This window comes from Sus scrofa, chromosome 15 (assembly GCF_000003025.6).
Source record: "Sus scrofa isolate TJ Tabasco breed Duroc chromosome 15, Sscrofa11.1, whole genome shotgun sequence".
Classification (NCBI taxonomy): domain Eukaryota; kingdom Metazoa; phylum Chordata; class Mammalia; order Artiodactyla; family Suidae; genus Sus; species Sus scrofa.
In genome coordinates, this window is record NC_010457.5 from 45,183,779 (window position 1) to 45,209,198 (window position 25,420).

The 25,420-nt window shown below is 44.5% G+C and overlaps 1 protein-coding gene across 8 annotated transcripts in view; it reads left to right on the plus strand.

The window, feature by feature from the left end:
- The window catches only part of STOX2 (storkhead box 2), a 217,359-nt gene that overhangs the window by 99,976 nt on the left and 91,963 nt on the right, over positions 1-25,420 (plus strand). For 2 of the 8 annotated variants that reach the window (XM_021075617.1, XM_001925419.5), the window contains exon 1: positions 4,228-7,488. The exons of 5 other annotated variants lie outside the window; for them this stretch is intronic. In XM_021075617.1, the coding sequence (XP_020931276.1) occupies positions 7,323-7,488 (166 nt within the window). In that variant the 5' untranslated portion in view covers positions 4,228-7,322. Of the gene's footprint in view, positions 1-4,227; positions 7,489-25,420 lie in introns of those variants that run through there. One more of the 8 variants, XM_005671698.3, reaches the window with a different exon arrangement.

A 25,420-nucleotide genomic window follows, 5' to 3' on the forward strand; every position in this document is an offset into this window, starting at 1 on the left:
AAAGTTCCCTCAAGTGCACAGCCAGTTCCCACTGGATTAAATTTGTAAGTCATACCTGGTTACATCTCTCCTTTGCTCAGTTTTCAGCGGCCCCCTTTCCTTTTGATTTAGGCACAGACTAACTGGCCTCAAATCCTAAGCCTCCCAACTGTCCCAAATGCCTTTCCAGCCTAGTCGCTTGAGAATCCCCTACGTTTCCTTGCTTTTCAGACAAACAAGACTACTTAGGGCTTCCTTCTTGCACTTCTGACCACTGTGTCTTTGCTCAGGTTCCTTATTCCAACTGGTAGAAATGGAGTGTTTGTTGATACACATTTTAAAGAGCGAAAAACGTTGGTGCCTATTAACTTAAAAAAAAAACCTTTAAAAAATTTCTCTAAATCTTGACAAATTCAAATGCACCCTTGAAGGAATCATTTTCCCATAATACTTGGGTGGAACTTGACCCTGCTAGTTTACTTTTGAGCTTGTTTTCTATTCTCGGTCTACCTGATACCAGTCTTTGTTTTCAAAGGTAAAAAAGGAGAGGGTGTGTACACTCCACGGGCACGGGTAAGTGGACCTGTTCACAACGGCTTGCCCTCCTTGCCATCCCCACAAAGCCACTTCCTGACCGTGCCTTTGCCTCTTGGGCTCGATTCCTTTTACTTTTTCAGTTTTAATATTTGCATTATTTTCGCACAGTTCAGTGGCCTTAACATTTATGTCGTTGTGTGACCGTCACTACCATCTACCTACAGAACTTTGTCATCCTCCCAAACTGAAACATCATGCCTGGGAATCGCTGACTCCTCTTCCCCCTCCCCCAGGTCCTGACAACCACGATTGGACTGTCTGTCTCTACGAATTGGATGACTCTAAGCACCACATCTAAGAGGCATCGTACAATATTTGTTCTTTTGCGTCTAGCTGATTTAGCCTAATGTCTTTGGGGTCCATCCATGTTGGAGCATGTGTCAGAATTTCCTCGCATTTGCTTTTTCCATTTGCTGCCGGGTGCAGGTGTTGTCCACCTTCCCTGGTCTTCTGCTCTTGATCTCAGTCACTTCTCCATTTTGAGCAGGGCGTGCTGGGCGCCACTGAATGTTGCACTCTTGGGTACATGCTAGCTGTGCCTGGGTATTTTCTTCTGTCTCTTTTCTAAAGCCAGTGTGTGGATGCTCTGTATTTCATTTATGTAACTCAGTACCATGGTGTTACTTGCTGGTAGCATCTCTGGCCCCCACTGGGATTCAGTTTGTTTTGTCACTTGATGCAAAGCAGGATTCATAGGTAAACAGGAGCATCTAGAGAGAATTCAGGTTTTTTAAAAATGCTTTCCCCCTTAGTGATCAAGAGTAATAATAAAATCGGCTAGTTTTTTCTTGATGCCTTCTGCTTGTCAGCAGTGAGCTGGTACATTTATATATTTACCTCAAACCCTCACTTTAAGAGAGAGATTATTACCATCCATTGGAAAAAAATGACTCAAAGGTTAACTTTTCTCAGGCAGCAAAGACAGGAGTGCCCTCTCCTTAGAACCACCACACTTCACTGCCCTCTATTACTCTGACTGCGATTAGTCTGGTCTGGATATGGTTATCAAGATCCTGCCAACCTACTCCAGCCACAAATTTCCAGAAGACTCAGGCCCCTCTTTGTGTTACTTTTCCTTGGTGAGTTTGTCCATCCCCAAACATTGCTACCTTTGGAAGTAGAATGCTATTACTCCTTTTGGGAGCGGGTGATAGGTGACCATGTACTAAGTAGAGAGACAGAGCATTTCAGCTTAGATTTTGATAGGGATGGAAGGAACAGTATTTACACCATCTCATTATTCTTAAGACTTCTCCTAAACATACTTTACCCCATGGATTTATCACTGTCGAGGGTGTTTCAATCATCACCTGTGGTTGAAAACACAAGTGTTCCTATAATTAGAGCTTGAGGAGCCTTTTTTTTTTTTTTTTTAAATAGATTTACAAGGTGCGTTTGCACATGAAAGGCTCAGCAAGGTCCAGCAAGCCTGTTGTAACTTTAGCACATCGTCTGAACTTACAGTGGGACCCGGTTTTCAAGTCACATTTGTTAACCTATCTCAGAACAAGCGTTTCCCAGAGCACATTATTTATCGGGAGCTGCAAACCTAAACGCCAGTGGTGTGACCACCACTCAGGCAACCACACCGTGAGTCCACACAGGAAGAGGGCATTTTCTCAGAAAGGTAATGGATGCTCAAGCTTTCTGATAAAGTTGTAACTAGCAGTTTGGAGCTCGGGCAAAGGAGAACAAAACATATCCACCAAATACATGGTGAGCTGCCTTTGGATGCCAAAATATCCCAGGCCACACAACATACATATGAATACATATGAATATATGAATGTAGATGTGTGTCACATAAGAAATGCCCCCAAATTTTCCACCTCAGGCCTCTGAAAAAGCATTCGTCCTCCTGCAACATGCTCTTTTCCAGATTCCATTTAGCTTTATAACCTGGTAACTGCCTGACTTTGAGGTGTGTTATCTGTATATATATTTTTTGACTAAGCACTTTGGTCAAATTAAACTATTAATATATCTTTCAAGTTATATTTCTGGAAGAAGCAGAAAGATGACTATCAGACACAGAATTTTGATTTTCATTTAACAAATATTTTACTCACAAAGTTCCATGAATATGTCACAGACATACAGAAATACGTAAACACCTATTTCCTTTCTGCATACTTAGCTCTCTTGCCATACCAAAGGGGATCTTTCCGTGGACAGCAAATCACCTCAATTTTAGATTCAAGGTATTCTGTCTGTAAATTTGATATTTAAAAAATAATAAAATAAAAACTAATGACTCTTAGGAGGCCTTTAAAAAACATATGATCAATTCAAATTGAAGGCAAAAGTTCCTCTACTCAATAATTAGCTCCATTCAGAAGTACAGTTATGGAAGACTTCAAACCAAGTGATTCAGAGTACTTACCCAGGCTTCATTTGTCATCACGCCTGTGCCAGTTGGTGCTCTCCACTGGAAATGCAGCTATGAACAAAGCAGAACGATGAACTACAATGAATAAAACAGAAACTATCCCTTGCCTTCATGGAGTTTACATGCTTATAACTCTTAAATTCATTCAACTCTTTTAAATCTAATAAACCAAAGTTTTATTTATTTTTATTTTAAATTTATTGAGCTATAGTTGATTTACAGTGTTGTGGTAATTTGTACTGTACAACAACGTGGTTCAGTTTTTTTTATATATATTATACATATATTCTTTTCCATTATGATTAATAAACCAAAGTTTTAAATGTGGATCATGTCGAAGTCAAAATTCTTCTGCCTTTCACCTTAAAATTGCAAGTCTAAAGGCAGTTATAGTTGATCTTTGAACAACAGAGGTTTTACTGTCTGGTTCTACTTACATGTGGGTAGTTTTCAATAATAAATACTATAGTACTACGTGGTCTGTCCTGGTTGAATGCAGTGTACTATGGATGAGAAGGCTACTTTAAATTATACTCCTGTTAGCGCGGTTGTTCAAAGGCCAACTGTATACATTTGGATTAGAATCACAAAGCAAATGTGTGTCTAATTAGTGTCTCTAATCTATTATTACAATTTATTACAATTTATTCTTAAGGCTGATTTTTCAGAATATGAATACTATGAAAGTGATTTGCTGTATCATTTCTCTATTTAATTATAAACTTTCCTAGCATTGACAACTGGGATTCTATTACTGAGCTTCTCTGATGAACAGTTCAGAACCCCAACACCTGATTGTCTCAAGTCGGCTGAGAGGTTTGAAGCTAGAACTTGGGGTTGCATGTGACCAGAGTGAATCTTGCCACAGGACAGATGGACACACTGCGTCTGATTTTAACAGTGGCTATAATAACAGGGGATTCCACCTCTACTTTCCTCACATAGGATTGGTTTCACAATGTGTTGTTTGCTAGATTCACGTCTTACCTTCATAACTTCTTTTGAGGTTGCCATTTAATTTGGATGTGTAAATTACTTAACTGCCCCAACCTCTCCTACATTAGTATCTGATTTGATTCAGCTAACTAACCCAGTTTATTTACTACCTGATTCTTCTGTGTCTGGCTATCTGGCTTTGGCTCCAAGAACATTCTGTTGAGGTAGACACCAGCTAATATCACTCTTTTAAAGGCCGGCATTCAGAGGCCAGCTGAGTGGAGCTAGAGCTCTCTTTCCAAAATATCCATCAACCCATTTCCATTTCTTCATATGAACAATGAATATTTTTTCAGTTTTAAATCAAGTGCAATTGGAACTTACTCTCCAGAAAATTCCTGGCAGACCCCTCCCCCTGAACAGATTCCCTCTTTTAAGCCCTTTGTATATTGAAACTCTAAAATTATCATTGCTTCTTTGCCTCAAGCCCTTCAGTGGTTCACATAATACAATAGAATACAAAACCCTTAATGTAGCCTGCAAGTCCTTGCATGATCTGGCTCTTGGCTTCCTCCATGACCTCATCACACGTTTTCCTCTCATGCACCAATTCCAGCTACACTGGCCTTCTTTCACTTCTTGCAGAAGCCATGATTCTTTCCTACCTCAGGGCCTTTGCACATACTGTTCCCACTTTCTGAAACATCATCATCTTGGATACGCCACTTCCTGCAGGTCTCAGATTAACTGGCCTTTTTTCATAGAGATAATTCTTCTTTGTAGACCTTAACACAATCTGTGCCTTTAATTGCTCACTACCTAGACCATAAGTTATATGGGGCCATGTGTGGTGTTCTGTTTGCCCAGCACCCATCACAGCATATACCAGACAGTCAATAATCATTTGTTGAATGAATAAGTATCACAGTTGCCACAGCATTCCCCATTAGCCTTCAGTCATAACTATTATAATCATTCATATTACCACTTTTGGCTCATGGGAGATACTGAGTAATTGTTGAATTGGATTGAGATATCTAAATGTCAGTATCTCATGCATTCATTAATACAGTTATTTTTTATTACCTTTATGGTTCTTTACACATTTGCTCTTCTATAGCTGGAGTCTTTCTGTTACTAGCAATCCTCTTACAGTAGGGAAGACATTTTAGCAAAACGTGCCTTTTGGGGGATTATTCTTTTCTAACTTTTAAGAAATGTCACTGAACATTTGCTAATTGGTATACAGTTAGTAATAAATCTTGACTAGTGTAAACATAAGTTATATATGATGCTTAGTGATTTTTATTTGTTTATTTACGCCATATCCCAAGGTTCCATTGGCCCCAGGTTACAGACGGCAGCCTTGAGATACTGAATGAAAGTTCTAGATTCTATTTTTGTGGTTTAAACCCCGCCCCCTCTGCGTGGTTCTCCAAGAACCTTGCTGCCCCCGCCCCAAAGGATTAAAGCCTTGGAATAGCACCGAATTGTGCTAAAACTACTGAGTCTTAACCATTTAGAACCCAATGTGGGGTTTTTTTTGGGGGGGGGAGGTTTGTGGCATCCACCTACCAAAATCATAGCTTCATGAAGATTTCATAACCTTGTCTCTGCACCTTGGCACCTGCTGACATGAAAAACAGCAGAAAATATGATTTCGAATGTTGCATCGTCACACAAGGAAAAAAGCGCAAGTAAGAAAAACCGAGCTTATTTTTGTTGATGACAACATCCAAGCATTTTTGGAAACCTGCATGGGGAAATAAGCCTTGCTGAAAAAAACGGCCGCAGCGCAGCGTAGTCGGGGTTCGCCGCAGTGTGGCAGCGCGCCTTTAACTCGGCGTAACCTCCGCGTCCGGGCCCCGCATCCCGGGCCCCGCGGCTCGGCCGGGGCGGCGCATCGCCCCCTCCATTCCTCCCGCGCAGCGCGCATTGTTGTCCTTTAGCGATTGGTCGTTGGACCAGAAACAGCTGTGCAGAGCCGAGCGGTGTAAAGGGGCCGTGGACCTGAACGCAGGTCGTCAGGCTGGTAGTGACTGACACAGGGGACTCGAGAGAGAGAGAAGAAGAGCCAGAGTCGTCCCCACCGCGTTCTCCAGGCGGCGTGGACCAGGTGGCCAGGGGGTTTGCGGCTGTCCGAGGAGCTCTGGGTGGCACCCCCTCCCCGTCTCTAAATGACTTCGGGGTTGGCGCAGGTGGGCGAGACAGGGCACCGCAGATCGTCTTGTTCCCACCGACCATTTCTATCCCCTTCTGCGAAGGGGAGGCGCCATCCTAAAAATATGTAAATATTCAAGCGCCGACTCCGGACTGGGGCACCAGCCAAGGTCCCAGAGCCGCCGCGGGCTGTTTTACATGAAAATGAGAAGCCTGACAGGATCCGTGCTCTAACTTAAGGCAGCTCGGTGATTAGCATGAGGCTGGGCGGCTTTCCGGCTTCCTGTCCTTCAATAGCCGCTCTGCGCGCTCGCGACTGAGCAGCGGTGCCACCGTGCGGGTGTCGATTGGCAGGCTCCGCATCCTTGGCAGCCATGGCTCCCGTCACCGCCGCGGCCAGTAAGTAGGAGCATGCATGTGTAGGGGGGGCACATGCGTGTCGGTGCGCGCGCACACACACATACACGCACACACGCACAGCACCGCGAGCCTCGGAAGGAAGAAGATCGAAGAGGCGCTGCAGTCGCGAGGACAACTCGGGCTCTTCCTGGATTCGGCAGGAGCCCGCCTGGCGCAGCTGCTGACTGCAGAGCCTGCTCGGATCCCGTGCACACGCGCCCCCCATCCGAGCCTCTGTAATGAAGACTGCCTCCCAAGGACTGCAGGGGAGGCAGAGCCAGCCTGCGCCGGGGATTGCGGGCCGCGCGGCTGATAGGCCAAGGGGGACACGACTTGGACACTGTCATCCCCACGCCTCGCTCTGAACCGCCCAGTGCAGAGAGGGTCTCCGGGTCAGCTCCGGAGGCCTCGGCTTCCTCATTTGTTTGGGTCTTTTGTGCCGTGGCTCACAGTTGGCTAAGCACTCCTGCGCTGAATCGGGCCATTGTCTGCGCTCCCATTGCTTTCACGCTGCAAGTCTCGGCGCCCCCACCCCGCCCGCCCCCTCCCCGCCTCCTCCTGGCCGGGGAGCCTCCTAACGTGCCTTTCCCCCCAGGAATCTGGAAGCTATAAGCCGGGCGGATTGCAAATGAAGTGTAATGCATTGTGGGACGTGTGTAAAATCGGAGCCTTCGCCGTGGGGGGGTGTGGGGGCGTGGGGAGGGCCGGACCCGCCGCTGGCGGTGTAGACGCCGACGAGGAAGGGCTGGGAAAATGCGCGCCGAGTCCGGCCGGGTCGTGCCCGCCGTAGACGGATGAAGCCGCGCGCTGCGCCCCGGCGCTGAGGCCCCGAGGATCGGGGCAGCGGGTCGCCCTCCCCACCATGAAGAAGACCCGGAGCACAACCTTGCGGCGAGCCTGGCCTAGCTCGGATTTCTCGGATCGGGCCTCGGACCGCATGAGGTCCCGCAGCGAGAAGGACTACCGCCTGCACAAGCGCTTCCCCGCGGCCTTCGCGCCCCAGGCTTCGCGGGGCTACATGACGTCAGGTCGGTAACCGCGTTTATGTCCCTGGGGCCGCGGGCGTGCTTGGGGCGCAGCGGCCAGGGTGCTTCCCCGGGAGGACGGGCGGTGATGGATGCGATAAGTTATGGGGAAAGCAGGAAAAAATTAGCTCACATCCACCATTTTGTACCTCCGCAAGAGCCACAGCAGGCCCTCTCAATATGGGGTTTGAGAGCTATTAGGTAAAATCAGGGAGGGGGACGTGCCGGGCGTTTTGGCTGCACAGATAAATGCCTGCAAGCTCGGGCGCCCAGCCTCCTTGAGCCTGTGGGAGAGCCTGTGCCCGCCGTTGCCTGCAGTACCGGCTTGCTCACTCCCGCATTGTGGCCAGTTATTATCCTAGTGGGTATTTAAACGGCCCGTCTTTCTTAAAAGGGAACAGGTTCCGTGCAGTTCTGGATGGTTTGAGTCGGGGAAGAGGTTTGCTTGCATCCCCGGCTGGTCTGATTGCACGCAGAGAACTGTGTTGGAAGCTCATTGAATGGGTAATGGTGTGTCTGCGGATTGAATGCTCACATGATTCTGCGTGGATTTAACATATGCTGCTTTGAATTAGGTCGTATGGAAGGAACGGAGGCTGTGTCATGTATTTGCATGTTAAACAGGAAGGACAAACAAAACGATAAACAGGCATGAAGGCTTCAAAAGAGGTTGCACCTTAAAACGCATAGAAGCATTTCTGAAGGCGCCAGTTAGGTCCTTTGGAAATACAGCGGGTTGGCTTTGCTGTGTGACTTGGGATAAAATACTTGAAATGCTGGAGCAGGAAAATCGTGCAACTCTTTTCGTTGTTTTCTCCTTACTTACTGTTGACCACTTGTATGTAATGGTGTATGATGTATAAGACACCAAGTATGGTTTATTTGTTTTTCATTCTAAAAGAATTCATTTTCTTCTAAACAGAATGGAATGGAAGAACCAAGATTATATTTGAAAACGCATTCTGTACCAAATCATTCTAAATCCTGTCTTAACTAGGAAGATTGCTCTAAGCTTGCGGTTGGTACTTAAAGTCTAGCTCTACTATCTTTCTCCTAAAACAGCAAGTTTTTTTTTTTTTTTAACTGGGGCTAGTATCTCATACTTTAAAAATGTCTTACGACTGCATTTCCATGAATAAAATAACCATCTTTTTAATTGCAAAATCTGGTGACATCAGGAGGTACTGCTTGGCAATAAGGCTCCTTTGATTTTCTCTGTCACAAAAAGCCAAATTTGTAAAGGAAGTGACAACTACAGTTTATACTCAGTAATTGAAGTCAGTCACGGCTGTGGTCGCTATAGTCTTCAGGCTTGTGGCAGTAAATTTTGAAATACACCTAAATCCAAATGTAACCTCAAAACATATATGTCTATAAACCCGTTCTGCGCTGAGTGTTCAGACAAGCTCAGGTTTCCTATGTTTAGGGTTTGAATGTCTTCATTCCACACTGGATATTTTCTCCTCTTCTTTGCTCTTCTTGGGGATCAGTCCTGATACCAAATATGAGGCTATAGGAGAGCAGGTGGCCATAATTTCTTCAACAAACCTGTAAGACTCTTTAATGATTTCGGGCACATTCCAAGGGAGACTGTTTTTATCTCTGGTGCCACAGCATCCTTATGATCACATTTTCATCCTTTGCTAAAGAACTTCTTGGCTGTTGTCCATTTTGCAAGGCATTTTTGAGGACTTGAGGGAGAAGCTTTCAATTTTCTTTGACTTTCCTATTTTATTTCCTGACTCGCAATGGTAAGCTGGTCCTACAGTGATAGTGAAGGGTCAGCTCTTTCAGGTTGGTGGTTTTCTGTGCAGATTTAATGTTAGGTTCCTATTGAGAAAAGAAACCCAAAGGATGGGGGAAGAAGAGCTGTGTTATTCATTCAGCATTTTTTGAAGTTGGTCACCCCGCCCCCACTCCCCAGTAAAGTGCTTTGCTAGATTCTCATGGGGCTACAAGATTGGATGTAATTAAGTTTTGTCCAAAGGTAGAGAGCTATTATTTAGTCTTAATTTTAAATATTAGCTAATACATGTAATATAAAGGGTTGGGGGCTAATGGAAGGCAATAGTAAATATTAAGACAGACACCTGCAATGGGAGAGCAGGTGGAGTCTTTCTCATACGCATCTTTTTGGGAGAGGTTGGGAGTAGCTTATCAATTTCCTTTTCAGATATGGTGCCTTTCCAAATGTAAGTGTTGGTAGGAATAGATGGTATATTGAGACACTTTGAGATCATTTGCCAGAAGTTCTCTTCCCCTTAAGAAATGGGAAGGAAATCCACTTGTATCAAATTGGCGACTCTGGATACAAACAGAGTCTTTGTCACATAAAATGAAATAGAAAATGAAGCAGCTTGGAAACACATGCGGCTTTTCATACTTCTTTCTGTTTGTCCAGTCAGTTGGCATAATAGCGCCTAGTATTTATCATACTTCATTCTCAGTAAAAAAGAATTTCCTGTTGTGGGTTCAAAGGACAAGATAAGCTTCTTCAGAGATGTACTAAATGACTTAAAATAACTGCAGTTGAGACTGTTTTTAGAAACCTCCCTCACAAGTAGTCCTTAAAAATATGGGGAAAATCACTTTTTTTTTTTTTTAACTATGGGGAAGGAGAGATCCTTGGAAATTTTAAATGCTGTCCTTTTAGGCTTACTTATCATATAGTAGGTACTTCAAGTTTAACTCTTTATTTAAGGCAAAAAATGTAATGGGCATTCCATAATCGCTTTCTAATGAGACAGCACCTTTTCAAACAGTCTTTTCTCCACTAATAAGTTTGAAATGTGATTTACAGCAAAAGGCTTGACATTTAGCCTTGGCTTTTTCGTGTACCTTCAGGATAAACAAGACTTAATCTCAGGATGTTAAAATAGACACATATAAAACTTAAAGAGGTCCTGCAAATGGACAGTTGGATAGAGAATTCTGAAACTTTCAAACTTGCCTTCTATGACTATTTAAGCCCCCAATTCATGCTACCAAGTCAAAAATAATCCTAAGAATTCACAGGCCTCCAGGCAACCAGCAAGTTCACAGGCTGTGAGATGAGTTCATTGTTCATCTTGAATATTAATTTCCCAAAGATGGTTTCTGGGCAGAAGGCGGGAAACCTCGCCTTTTGTTCAAATCAAGATGAATAATAAAATGTGCGTCTGTGATCTGAGCAAGGGGTTAGGCCACATGCACACAGATCATTCTTCCACAGTTTCCAAAACTAGAAATTATGATATTAATTAACTAGAGAGAAAAGTAAAACTCCCCACAAAGAGGGAAATATCTGTATAATGCCTAGGGCTTTATATATGAAAACATGCCTACCTACCTCCATAAAATGATTTTCAAGGCACACAACCTTTTGTTGAAGGCATTGGAACCTTCTCTGTTAGGACCTTGTAAACTGTGACCTTTATTTTTTTTTCTTTTTAGGGCCACACCTGCGGCATATGGAGGTTCCCAGGCTAGGGGTCCAATCAGAGCTACAGCAACTCAGGATCCGAGCCGCGTCTGCCACCTACACCATAGCTCAAGGCCATGCCAGATCTTTATCCCGCTGAGCAGAACCAGGGATTGAACCTGCAACCTCATGGTTCCTAGTCAGATTCGTTTCCACTGTGCCACGACAGGAACTCCTGAACTGTGACTTCTTTACACAAATGATACCACTAACTTTTGACTTTCTTCACTCTCCTCTCCCCCAGCCCTGGGGATGGCTGATGATTTAAATTGCACGTGCCCTCACCCCAAGTTCAGGGACAGTCCATTGATGAAGACTGGAAAGTGATTTTTCCACTATAAAGTTTCTGCAGAATGTGTTCATAAATGATGCCCCTTGTGAACAAGACACTGCCAAGGTCATGGTACTTTGTGATGCTTGTCATTTTAAAGAACAGTAAATTAGATAGTTTTTATACTCTGGCTTTAACAGATTTGAAAAGAAAGAGAAACCACAAGCCCCAACTGACATCTGAAGAAAATATATCAATCAGTTGGCCTGCTGATCTAATGTAACCAGTGGGGAGGAATGGCCAGGACTCTGCCTTGATGAGTCTATTCGCTTTCATTTTATAGAAACGAATTCTGGGGCACAGTGGATTGTGTGGCCCAGTTCGTTATGTTCTGTTATTTTAAGAAATACGAGAGTTTTCTGGGAGTCGAGGATGGACACCCGAGGTTCTAATCTGGGCCTGCCACAAACCAGCTGTGTCCCTGGTGAGTCACATGACCTCTCCTGGTCTGTAATGGGTCTCCCGACCCACGTTTCCATTATAGACTCACGTTTCCATTATAGCGTTGGGCTCCGCAGTGGCTCTGTAACGGAGCAAGCCCAGGATCTTGGGGCACTTACACAGAAATCGTTAGAAATAACCTTTGCCCTTTTTACTGATTGGAGTCATGTGCTTCCATATGTGGGCTGTGTAGGACTAGTGCTGGTTTTGCAATGGAGTCCTATTATTTCCTGTCATGCCCAGACATTACATTAAGTGTCTGCATTAGGGTTTGTCCTGGTGACCAAACTAATGGGAGGCCGGGGCCAGATCAGGGGTCGGGGGACAATGGATTAAACTCAGGCAGGTTCTCATCATATGCAAGTATTAATAAACAGCACCCTGTCACCTCCTTTTCCTCCTTTGTAGAGATCCATTTTCAGCCTCACTGCTCCAACAGTGTTTTAATGCGGAACTACCTGTGTTGACTCCTTTCATCAGGCCTGTAGAAGTGAGGAATATTGCACTTGGTGGTGAATGGCTTTATTCTTTATTTCCCGGGAGAACATGAATGTGCTTGCAAAAGGTCACCTCTCTTGGTGTTTCAATGTCTTTTACACTCTTGTGAACGTTTTTATTTGAAAAAAAAAAAGGAATATGAGTGTATTATATAAAAAACTTAGCATTTTTACACTTCCAGAGCAATTGTGGCTTAAATTCTCTATACCCCGGAGAGTTAGGGCAGTGCAGACAATGGTATATTCTTTGGTGCAAGATTGCTTTTGTTGAGTGCAGATATAACCAAGGAGCGAAGTCTGGCTGGATCCTTGCCCGTGGGATCGTTTGCTGACCTTTGCAATTAGGACAGGCTTCTGTAGATCAGTCATAGCAACTGCATGATGCCTAATCTATCATGTTTAAAGTAGAAGTTCTTGTAGTTTTTAAGAGTATAGGCCATAGTCAACTCGAATGTAACCTTCGCCACAGTAACACAGGAAAGAAATGACATGGGTAATTTTTTAAGTAGATAGTAAACTTTTCCTTAAGTAGTTAATCCCTAGGCTATTTTTATTTGACATCGGAATGTGCAAGCAGTTGGCCAGAAAATCCCGTTGATTTCTACCACCTAAATATTTCTGAAATCTCTCCCTCCCTTTTCATCTCTGTTGTCTAAATCTTCTATTACAGTAGCTTCCAAACTGACCATGTCCAGTTCATGCTCCATGTCCCCAAAGGAGCTTTGTTTTTTTGTTTTTTTTAATCCCTCCTGAAGCAAAACTGGTCCTGTTACCTTTTAGCTCTTTTTCACATTTCACATGCTTATGGATGAAGTCTGAGACCAAGACTCTTCATGATGTGACCTCCCCTGCTTTTTCTGCTTCCCTCCTTCCATTCCTCTTCCCCTCCACCCTGTGCTCCAAGCTCTGGAAACTCTTTACCTTCAGCAATATCTTGTTGCCCTTTTGTGCTGTTTGTAATTGATGTCACACTGCTGAGAAGGTGCTCCCCATCTTTAAAGGGCTGATATTTAGCTAAGTTATAAGGCAAGTGCTATCTAGCCGTCCAGAACAGGCTCGAATACCCCTTCTCTTTCTGGAGCAGATCTCCTGCGTGACATTTGTTCTGGACTTGTGTTATAGCAACACGGTGACACTGTGCTGCACCTCGGGTTTACTAGACAGTGAGTTCCTTTGTAGCAGTATGTGCTTTATTTGCATCTGTTTTTCCAGCAACTAGAGAGCTTGGCACCTATTAGAGACTCGGGAAATGTTTATTGGATGAATGAATGAACATGGCTGTCTTGAACGCCTAATGTGAGCTATCCTGTATAACTATGAAAGATAGTTATGTAAAACAGAAGATTCTACTCTTCAGGACCTCCTGTTGTGGTTACTAGCTCTCAATGAGCCCACGGGTAGAAAGTGGTAAATACTGGAATATAAACGAGAGTTAAGTGGGGTGGTTGATATGGTTGGTATAAGTGGAATAGGGGTTCAGAAAAGAGATCCTAATAAAAAACGCTGCCTGGAGGGAGGACTTACTTGCATCTTAAAGAACTGGGTAGGATTTAAAGAGACAGAGAAGGAGAAGGACTGGGGAGGAAGGTTGTAGAAGCGGTATGAACCAAGGCGCAAAGCTGGAAAGGAAAACATCTTTGTGAAATTTGCTGTTGGGATGTCACTGGAAATAATGTGTAGCTAGGTCAAGTGAAATCTTGAAATGTAGATGGGATTCAGAGCTTGCAGGGTTGGAATTAGATTTGTGAGTCTGGGAGAGAAATGATGAAAGGAGCATCTTAGGAAGAGGTGTCTGGCCCTGGCTTGCAGGATAGATGGAAGACAAGAGAGTTGGGAGACTAGGAGTCCTGCTGAGAGATGGTTGAGGGGACAGAGGTGATCAAGCAGTTAAGGTGATGAGGGACCACCCCAGAGTAGTGTTTCCCAACACAGCTAGGCATTAGCACACCACCCTCAAGAATTTTTAAACTGAGTCCATATACCATCTGCGCTGTTATTTACGTAATATTTTTCTTTAATTCTACATGCTTTTATATTTAAACAGATTAAAAAGAAAAATTATAAATTTTATATGACATTATAGGTTTCATTTGACAATTATTTTTCTAAGCCCCATTACAATTAATGTATTACTGTTTCAGGAAAAAAAAAATAATTCAACCAGGCACCACCTGAGATGCCTTCACACACCTGAGTGGTACTCACGCCTCATAGTGAAAACCCACTATCAGCCGAGGAAGGAGGGATGGGGGTGAAGGGCAAAAGGGACACCTGTGAGGACAAAGGCCCTGGCTGTTCTTTGTAAGTGACTGGATTGAAGAGGTGAGAGAAAGCAAAAGGTGAATCAGAGATTTTTGTTGGAAAAATGCAACAAATGGCCTGGAGACCAGGGGGAAATGGAGCAGATGATGAGTTCCATGTCGATCGTAACAGGCTGGTGGTCCAGCCAGAGAAGTAGGCACACACGTGACCAGTAAAGGCTCCAGGTACAGTTTGGGGGTCAGCCACTTAGCCGTGTTAGTGAGAACATGGGAACAACTTAGCTTTTGTACTTTATGTTCCGCTTCTAGAGGGGAACAGATGACTTGCTTATTTTTATTTCCAGCAGATGGAGGGTCAGTTGGATTCCATTAACATTGAGTCCTCCTTGGGTTTCTGAAAACCTGGAGACTCACAGTTTGGATCACTTGGAGATCATCTGCTCTTTTCCTAAGAGTAAAGTGCTTTTCAATCCTGGGGTTTGTTTGATTAGTGTTTGCATTTATTCCGAAGCTATTGTATTGTTGATAAAAGGGATATGCTTTTGATATCTGTAGTCAGGTTTGAAAAGAGTTGCGAGCTATGCAAGCAGCAGCGCAAAAGACTAGACCAGCTATGTAAATAACGTATGTTTCAGACATCTGTCATATACTGATTCAGTTAAAAAAATTATGGCTTAGGTAACTCATACACACGGTTAAAATCTCCATTTATCTTTCTACTTAAATCCATGATGGCTCCTCCAGGCCAAGTTTTCTCTTTTTGAAGATGAAAGAGAAATATTTGGCAGGTGCCTGTGGGCATTAAAGGGAGCAGGACTTATGCTTGGCCCTCTCCTTCTGATGGTCACAGTTTTAGAGGGAGGAACCTTCTACCTTTGTAATTAACACCCCCACCTCAACCCTACTGCAAATTCCTGTCTACTTGATTCCCCTAAGAGAGCTAATAGACCCCTTTACTGCTTTCGGCATAGCCAACGTTTGCTTTGAAATCATTTATTTCATTATTAGATGAAATGAAGCCCCCTGTGGCATTGAGGTATGGTGGATATTTATCATTTTTTTGGGGCTGCCAGCATCTGAACCCCCTTCCCCCACCTGTATGTGATTCCCTACTGCTATGGGTTGAATGTGTCTTCCCCAATGATATGCTCAACTCCTAACCCCTGGCAATCCTGAATATGACCTTATTTGGAAATAGAGTCTTTGCAGATGGAATTAAGTTGAGATGTGGTTATGCAGAGTCAAGTGGGTCCCGGATCCGTTATGACGGGTGTCCTAGCAATAAGAACAGAGCCTTGGACACGGGGGAGAAGTCCCTGTGGAGGTGGGGCAGAGATTCAAGTGATGGGTCTCCAAGCCAAGGCAGTGCAGGGATTGCCAGTCACAGCCAGAAGCCAGAAGAAGGGCAAGGAAGGTAAGCTCCCCCAGAATCCCTGCCCCCCCGGAGGAGGGGGGGGAACAATTCTGCTTCTGGCTCTTGGGCTCCAGAGCTTTGAGAGAGTAAAATTCTCTTAAGCCACCCAGATTGTGGTACCGCGTTTCGGCATTCCTAGGAAACCAGCACCCCACCTTATGGGTGTTGGAAGGAGGCAGAACCTCATTTCTCCATGGAGATGCTGAACTTGGCTGTGGGATTTCTGTCCTGTCCCACCTGCCTCTCAGTCATGGTTTCACCACTCACATGGTCCTTTCCAGACTCAGCATCTGGTGAGTAGGGTGGGGTGGCAGGGACTGTGAGACATGTGCCCTGGGTGGTGGTGGTGTGGCAGCAAGATGGCATTCTGCAGGAAGTGTCCTATGTGCTGCAGTATGGGTGGTGCCAGCTGCAGGGTTTGTGCCAGGCGTGGCTGCTGAGAGGTCCTCGCCAAAGTGGCACTGGCTACAGAGGTCCAAGCCTGGCTCTCCAGGCCTCCCTGCTCTTCTGAGTTATTCCGTACTCCTCAGTAAATTCCTTTTCTGAGAGGCCGTGTAGTATAGCGATTTCAAGCAGAGATGTGATCCAGATAGCTTCATAACCCAGCCTTTCTAGGACTGCCCAGGTAAATGTAGATAAATTACCTCTTTCCTCAGAGCCTCAGTTTCCTTACCTGCAAAATGGGAATAGTAATGGTATGTATTCACGGGGTTTTGCACGAATTATGTAATTAATTATGTAATGTAATTATGTAATTAATAAGCCACTGCATTGGTTTCCATTGCATAGGAATGGAAGAACCCCAAGGAAGCAAATAGAATCTCAGCAGGCTCTCAAAGCTGTCACTTCAAAGTATGCTCTCAAGAGTCAACTGTGTGTAAGCTACACAGAGAAGTACAGCTGTGTTTTACTTTGCAACCAGTTGCCTTCACTTTGTAAAAGTTTTCAGAGCCTTTGTTTTTCCTTCTCCAACAACACCCAGTTTCACTCTCTCTTGCATCCAAGTACTTCGTGCTTAGAACTCAGCTCGTCTTCATACTGGACAAAGCCTCTTTGGCCTGGTGGATTGTTGATTGAGCTGCCCCTTCTCAGTTCTTCCTTAGCATCCTGTTCGCCTCTGGCATCACTTACACATCTGTCCTCATCTTCCTGTCTGATCTTCTAACTGTGAGCTCTTTGTGAACTTGGCTCTAGTCTCATTTGGTTTTGTTCCAGCAAGTTCTAGGTGTGTAGCAGGCACAAACTAGGAGTAGCAAATGGTTACGGGGACCCATTGCCTTATTAACATTCCTGATAATTTCAGTGAAATCTCAGACCTCTGTGTTTCTGCTTCTTTCTTTAACTACATTGTCCGAACTGTAGTCTCTACCCTACGGTTGATAAAAGTCCTCCCGGGTCATTATGTCCTGTCTGTAATCCTGATCCATTCACACTGGGGCATTTTGGGAATCCACCAGGTTGTACATATATACTCCTCTCTTGGGATTTTTAAGAATTTCAGCATGGAGGTCCCTTAATGGCTCAGTGGTTAACGAACCCGTCTAGGATCCATGAGGATGTGGGTTTGATCCCTGGCATCGCTGCATCTGCAGCTCCAATTCGTCCCCTAACCTGGGAACTTCCATATGCCACAGGTGCGGCCCTAAAAAGCCAAAAAATATTTAAAAATTAAAAAAAAATTCCAGCATGGTCTTTGGTGAATTATAAAACAGTATGCCTTTTTGGAGTCTACCAAACGTCTAAGATAAGACATCACTTTAGATGAGGTACTGGAGCTTTTAATTTTAGTGAGGCTTCCTGTGAACCTAGTCAACTCATTTGAATGTTCATTTTGATTGGTTTTAAAATAATTGAAAGGAGTATTTGGACCTTTCCCCCACCCCTAACACACTGGCTAACTGGTTATTTATAAGGAAGACAATAAATAGCTGTGATGTTTGTTTTTAAAAAGTCTGTTTAGCCAAGGACTGAAGATGCTCAGAAGAGCTGAACAATGAGGATGGTCATAGTGTCAGGTGGATTTTTCCAGATTTGTAATAGTGGCTTCTTATGTTTATAAAGTGCCTTTATATAGTAGCAGAGCTTTGTGATTTAGGGCTTTGAAGTTAGACGGGATGTGTGTCCTGGTACCCACTTGCTGCCTGTATAATCTTGGCAATGTATCCTCTGTCCCTCATTTATAAAAATGAGGATAAAATAGCATCTGACTTAGAGTTGCCGTGTGGATGAAATGAGCAATTGCATGCACAATAATTAGCGTAGGGTCTGACCCATAGGAATTTAGTACATTTTTGCTACTGTATCATTTCTTTGGGGACATAGCTCTGCAAGAGTGTCTTGTTCCTACATATTTTACACCTGAGGATATTAGAGGAAGGGAGACAATAGCGACTTGTCCAGGGTCGGACACAGTGAAAAACAGCTTTAAATCTCATTCTTATCCTTGGTACTCATGTAATCACTAATCAGAAATTCCATTACTTATTGATTGGGGTATGTGATCTTCTAAGAAAGCCACAGAATTATTCATTTACCTAACTGCGCTCTCTTGTCCTTGAGTTTCCATCTTAGGAAAACTGGTAGAGAGTCGTTGCGTATTCAATATTCCTGTGAGATAGAAATCTAAGAGCATTTGGCTCCACTGAAAATCAGGGAAACGGCACCCCCCCCATTGTCAGAGATACTTCTTAGGACTTCTCAGTGGAAGGTAAAGCAAAAAAAGCCTCTTGTATGCTGAGGGTTGAGCTGTGCGTTTGTATGTGTCTGCATTTGCAATAAAAACAAGCATCACAGAAACAGAGCGAGGGCGAGAGAGAGAGAGAGAGAGAGAGAGAGAGAGAGAGAAAAAGAGGTACGTCTTTGGAGACCAGTTTTCAAGTCCAGCCCAGCACCTTCCTTCTCTCCTCCCAACTCAATGCATGCTCCTCCTTTGGTGAGTTTTAAAAAATCATGACGGCCCCTTGGTATCTCAGGCCAGCAGGCCCCCCCTAGGTTGGGGCAAGGGAGTGCTATGGTTTGGAATCTGGTTTTCACATGTGTTAATATTTCAGCAGCTTTCCATGGACCAGATGGTTTGGCAGCAGGAGTTGAGGCTCTGGGATGACAGCCTGAGTGGGGTGGTGGGCGGGGCGGGGGGGGGGGTTCCCATCCTCCGAAGCTTTCAAAGCTGCTGCCACCTCTCCTTCCCTCACTGCAGAGGCCGACACACAGCCCATGGGCGGCCAGGACTTGAGAACTCAGAGCTTCTCATTCTCAACATGCTGCCCTTCCCCAGTCCTCCTTTCCTGAAAGTCAAGGGGAAAAAATACCTCAAGAAGAACCTCCAGTATACTGAGTAGCTCGCCTTATATGGTTGCGGCCGACTAATTGAACTTCAGAAGCCTCCTCTAATTATAGCCCTACATTATGACAAAAGCCCTGGCTTTTGCTGCTGAAAGCATGGTGTTTGGAGACTGGGGATCTTATTTTCCCATATGCTGTACCCTGCTTGCTGTGGGTGGTTTAAACATGTGGGGAATTGCAAAGAACATTTGTTTGGGACGCCGGAGGCATGATAAGTGATGGTGTACCATCCTGATCTGCAGGGCCAGAAGTGGAGGTTTCCATTGTCAAGTGAAGCCATGCTCAGTGGGGTTGAGGGCTCCAGAGCAGCGTTGTTAATCCTTATGCTGTGTTGTGTAGACAAGCCCTGGAAGGTTTCTGTTCAGCTCAGTGGTGGGAAGCTGGAGGTCCAAGGGCCTGGGTGGTGTCACAGGCTTTCTCTGTTGGTCTGAGAACTTGCTTCTTATCAAAATAACAGAGTTCCCATGTGCTCCTGAAATGCAGATATGAAGAGCAAGCCTTTGGGCCCTCAGTTCCCTTTTCCTTCAAGGAAGGGAAGCGTTTTTTTTTTTTTTTTTTTTTGGTGTTTTGTTGTTGTTGTTTTATTTTTTTAATGGTCACAGCTGCAGCATAGGGAAGTTTCTGGGCCCGGGATTGAATCCAAGCTGCAGCTGTGGCCTATGCCACAGCCGTGGCAGTGCCAGATCCTTAACCCACTGTGCTGGGCTGGGGATCGAACTCATGCCTGGCCTCCGAGGCGACCTGAGCCACTGCAGTGAGATTCTTAACCCACTGCACCACAGCGGGAACTCCAAAGAAACATTGTTTATTGCACATGAACTTGGTACCAGCCAACGCATAGGAATAACCTCATTTAGTCCTCAGACCAATTCTGGGAGGCAGCCACTGATGAATATTTTGAATGTCACAGAGGACAACAGTGAAATTTTATACATACATACACCCCCCCACACACACATTTTAAATCTTGTGTGTGCTTAACTATTAGTCTACATGCTGCCTGTTGGTAAAATTAGCCTTTTTTGGTCTTTTGTCTTCTTAGGGCCGCATCCACAGCATATGGAGGTTCCCAGGCTAGGGGTCCAATCGGAGCTGTTGCTGCCGGCCTACACCACAGCCACAGCAATGTCAGATCCTAGCCGCGTCTGCAACCTACACCACAGCTCATGGCAACGCCAGATCCTTAGCCCACTGAGCAAGGCCAGGGACAGAACCCGCAACCTTATGGTTCCTAGTCAGATTCGTTTCTGCCGTGCCAAGATGGGAACTCCAGCTACTTTAAAATAAATATTAAATGTGTTCTTTCACTGCTCCAGTGGTTCGTCTTGCACTTGCTGTAGGGAGCTCACTTGAGAAGCCTGGGTTGCACCAGGAGGAAAGGTTTTAGAGATCGCTGCCTCTTCTCATGAGTCTAACTTCAAATATCCGTGTATGTTATTTGGAAAGAAATTTCTACTCTATCAGCTGAAGTACTAAGGGTTTCCTTGCTTTGCCCTAAGAGCAGTAGAGACTCTTAAAATCTGGCAGGGCCCTGGGGGTGAGGGAGGCTGTTGCTGGAATGTTTCTCTGCTGCTGTTTCTAATGCTTCCTCTTCTTATCACATTAGAGGGGGTTTCTCATCCATCCAACTGTGAGTTCCCCCACTTCATTGGCTCAGGGTTATCGGGAGCTGTCCGTCATGCAGTGAACACCCCCGATTCTTCAAGGCAATTGTTGGGATTACACAGTTCCTAGGTCTTAACTTGTTTGGCACAAAAGGCGCCTGGCAACAAAACTTGAAACTTCAAATGGAAGGAAGTCCCCCCTCCGAGTACAAATGATTTCATTCATTTGTAAACCATTTTCTTCTGCTGACTCATCTCATTCTCTCTTGTGCTCTACTTTTTCTGTGATGAAAAAGCGAAGAAACATGAGATTTCGCGCAGTCTAACTTTTGCCATCTGTTGTTGTGAGAGTTTACATTAAACGTTATTCTAAGCATCCCCACAGGCCAGGATTCAAATAATGGAATCATTTGACGGTACCCAGCACAGTAATTGAAAATGATGCTGGAGTTCGCGTCGTGGCGCAGTGGTTAACGAATCCGACTAGGAACCATGAGGTTGCGGGTTTGGTCCCTGCCCTTGCTCAGTGGGTTAAGGATCCGGCGTTGCTGTGAGCTGTGGTGTAGGTTGCAGACGTGGCTTGGATCCTGCGTTGCTGTGGCTCTGGCGTAGGCTGGTGGCTACAGCTCTGATTCAACCCCTAGCCTGGGAACCTCCATATGCCGTGGGAGCAGCCCAAAGAAATAGCAAAAAAAAAAAAAAAAAGACAAAAAAAAAAAAAAAAAGAAAATGATGCTATGGGGGGGTCAAAAAAAAAGGAGGTGTTAAATGGGTTTGAATGGTATAAGATAGGTTTCAGTCCAAGGTAATCAGGTCATTAATGAACTAGGGATTTTGGTGATTCTGATTTTTAAAAAGTATCAGTGGTTAAAACTGAGTAATTGCATTGTATCTTTGATAAGAGTCCATTGACTGATTTAGAGTACATCAGATATGTTTTCTAAGAGCTCTAATTTAGGGGAAAAAGAAAAAAACTGTCCTTGTGATTCCCCCATAGGAGGGTCACTGAGAAAATCCTTTACAATTTCTCCTAGTATTTTGGTGGTCAAGGAGGATGAGTTGTAACCCATGGCAACGGAGTGAATGTGAATAATATGAATGCATAATCTCCATTTAGTACTTCTGCTTGCAAGCTTTAGCACCTGCATAATCCTTGGAGTACATAATACAAAGTAATTCACGTACAGGAGCAAACTCCTATTCTTCAGGACATTCAAGAACAACCCCAAAGCTTTATGATATAAAGTGTATTTTTTTTTAAAAAAATAAACAATTGCTTTTAGACACCGTGTCATAGTTTAAAGTTTTATTAACGCCCCCACCCCCCATCTTATGGCTAGTTAACCAGGGAGCACTTAAATTCTCTACATACTAGACTTTAAAATACCAAATAAATATAATACAAAATTGTCAGCTCTTAAGTAAAAAATGCAATGTATAGCTTCTCTGTATTTTTAACTTTAGAATCAAAAAATAGGTAAATGCACAGAATGAAAAAGGTCAAACTTCCTTGTATTTTGTCTGGTCAGATTAGAATTTCTTACTATCTGCATGTCTCTTGTTTTAACTTGTTGCCAGGAAGGCAGTCTGGGAGAGATTTGAGTAGTCAACGGCTTCTTTAAAGAAAAGGGATGTAACACCGCACAGTAAATGAAATGTGTGGAAATGACATTCGGCTGAGCCAGAACTAACGTAGATTCACTGTGGTCCCCAGCTTTGGGACCATGACACCTCAGGTACGAGTAGTCTCCTTCTCAGTCATGTATTTTTTAAAATCTGTTTTTCACAGTGAAGATACCCACAACATCAAATTTGCGATCTTAATCATTTTTAAGCTTATAGTTCAGTGGCCTTGAGCCTGCAGCCAGCATCACCATCATCCATCTCCAGAACCCTTTTCACCTTGCAGGAATGACACTGTGTCCAATGAAAAGTAACTCCTCATTCCCTCCTCCCCTGCCTCGGGCAGCCACCATTCTACTTTCTGTCTCTGAATTGGGCTGCTCTAGGTACCTCACCCAAGCAGAATCATACTGTATTTGTCCTTTAGTGACTGGATGATTTCACTGAGCTCAGTGTCCTCAGCGTTCAACTGTGTGGCACTGTGTGACAGAATTTCCTTCCTTTTAATAGCTGACTAATATTCTGTTGCATGGATAGACTGCATTTTGTTTATCCCTTCCTCTGTTAATGGACCCTTGGGTTGCTTCCATCTTTTTTTGTGCGTTCTGAATATTGCTGCTATGAGTATTGATGTGTACAGATATCTGTTCGAGTCCCTGTTGTCAGTTCCTTTGGATATATACTTAAAAGTGGAATTGCTGGATCCCATGGTAATTCTATGTTAAATTTTTGGAGGACCCACCATGCTGTTTTCCACCACAGTTGCATCTTTTCACCTTCTCACCAAGAGTGCACAAAACTTCCAATTTCTCCACATCCTTATCAACACTTGGCCTTTTCTTTTTTTTCTTTTCTCTTCTTTTCCCTTCCTCCTTTCACTCCTTCCTTCCTTGTCACCATCCTAATGGATGTGAGATGGTCATAGTCATGGAGTTTAGGAGGTATAGATAGTCTTAGCTGGACTGTGTCCCAAATGATCTTTCTCTTCTGGGAAGCTGGGAGGAAAAGTGATCTCTATGTAGCTGTTTCTTGCAGAGAAAAACAGGATGCAGGTTGGAGGCTTTCTTTATAAGAGGCTTGTGATCCCCAGGTTGATAAGCACAGTGGAAGGTAAGATAGAGCTAATGCAACAAAAGGGTTCTTGTCTTTTGTGCTTGTATTTGAATACTCTTTTTTCTTATTATTCCCCCCCCCCCCAGATGAGAGACATACTTAAATATGGGTTAGGTCAACTTCTGATTATTCAAATGCGATTCCTGTTTGCAGTATGTGACATGAGGCAGTGCTGTGGGATATAAAGATATGCTCCCTTCCCCTTGGATTACTTAAAACCTAGTTGAGAGCCTGGCTTCTACTTGGAGGTGAACTGTGGAAAGCAAAACGCAGAAAGTCACAGGTTCTTACCAGGAGCTAATGCGGGGTTGGTGCAACTTTGTGACCCATTTGGCAGTATCAGAGTTGCTACTGTCCTGGCATTCTGGATAGCCTCACCTGGATACAACCAAGACAGGAACACTCTGTGTGGACTGGGGCTCCTGGACACCCTCTGTAGACCAGCGTTGAGTCAGTTCCTTCTGCGGAATTATCCAGTGAGCTTGTAAAGCAGACACACGTCTTGGCCTCATTCCTCAAGTATTCAGATTTGTAGGTTTGGGATGAGATCCAGAGTTCCGTGTTTTTAACAGCTCCCGAGGGGATTCTGATGTACAGTTGGGTTTGGTAGCTGCTGATTTTGCGTTCCTTTCCCAGGACAACGAGCTCCTCCGTTCGTTCATTCATTTATCCGTGCACTTCCTCTCACATTGTCCACACCAGTGCCCAGTGCTTGGGTCAGGGCCCACACGCCTGGACTTGCTTTAGAGAATGAAGCTCAGTTCTTGCCTTCGAGATGTCCACAGTTCCCTGGAGACGTAGGGGAAGCCGTTGCAGGAACTGGAACTCAAAGGAGGGAAGCTGAGTAAGCAGTGCTGGGGCAAAAGCAGGAGCACCTCCAAACAAGAGCGCCTCATGGAAATCTTGGCAACAGGAAAGGACTTCAGAAGTGTGCTGAGCCCCGAGTTGGCCCTTCAAGATGGGAAGGCAATGAGGTGGAGAGAGGAGGGTTCGCATAGGCAAGTCTCTCCCTTTGCAGGTCATGGGGGTGGTGGGGGATGCTGGCAAAGGAGTAGAGGCCACGATCTAGAAAAGTCTTACATTTCAAACTGAGGAGCTGTTGTTACCTTTGGATGGTAATGAGTGATAGAATTATTTCTTATTTATTTATTTATTGTCTTTTTAGGGCCGCACCTACGGCAAATGGAGGTTCTCAGGCAGGCCAGGGATCGAATCAGAGCTGTAGCTCCTGGCCTACACCACAGCCACACCAACGCCAGATCCTTAACCCACTGAGCAAGGCCAGGGATCGAACCTGCATCCTCATGGATGATAGTCTGATTTGTTTCCGCTGAACCACGAAGGGAGCTCCAGTGACAGAATTATTTCAAGCAGGAGTGTGGCATGCTGGAATTTGCTTCAGAGAGAGATCATCCCGGCTCAGGGCGAAGGATGGGTGAGGAACCTGGAGGAAGAAATTGACAGGAGGAGAGTGGACACAGGTGTGCTCATAACGGTAACCGGCCTGGAATATTGAGGAGCCTCAAGCAGATGGTGTCCGTCCTGGTAACCGGAGTGGGCCATCGGCTGTGAGAGGGGCAGCAGGTGATGGGGGGGATGAAGAGTTAAATTATCTCTGTTGATACCTGAAGAGGGATGTGAGGGATGGATTGGGAGCGATTTGAGCCCAGCTGAGGCTGAAGACCATGAATTTGTGGTGGCACTTGGTTCTAAATTTAATTTAATTTGGCTGAGTGTATTTTCATGATGAGTCCTCTTTAATCTGAATGCAGAAGTGGAAAAACCAGTCATTCAGACTTTTTTTAGGTTTGGCACTTTGCCAAACAGATGGATCAAGAGTAATTAGGAA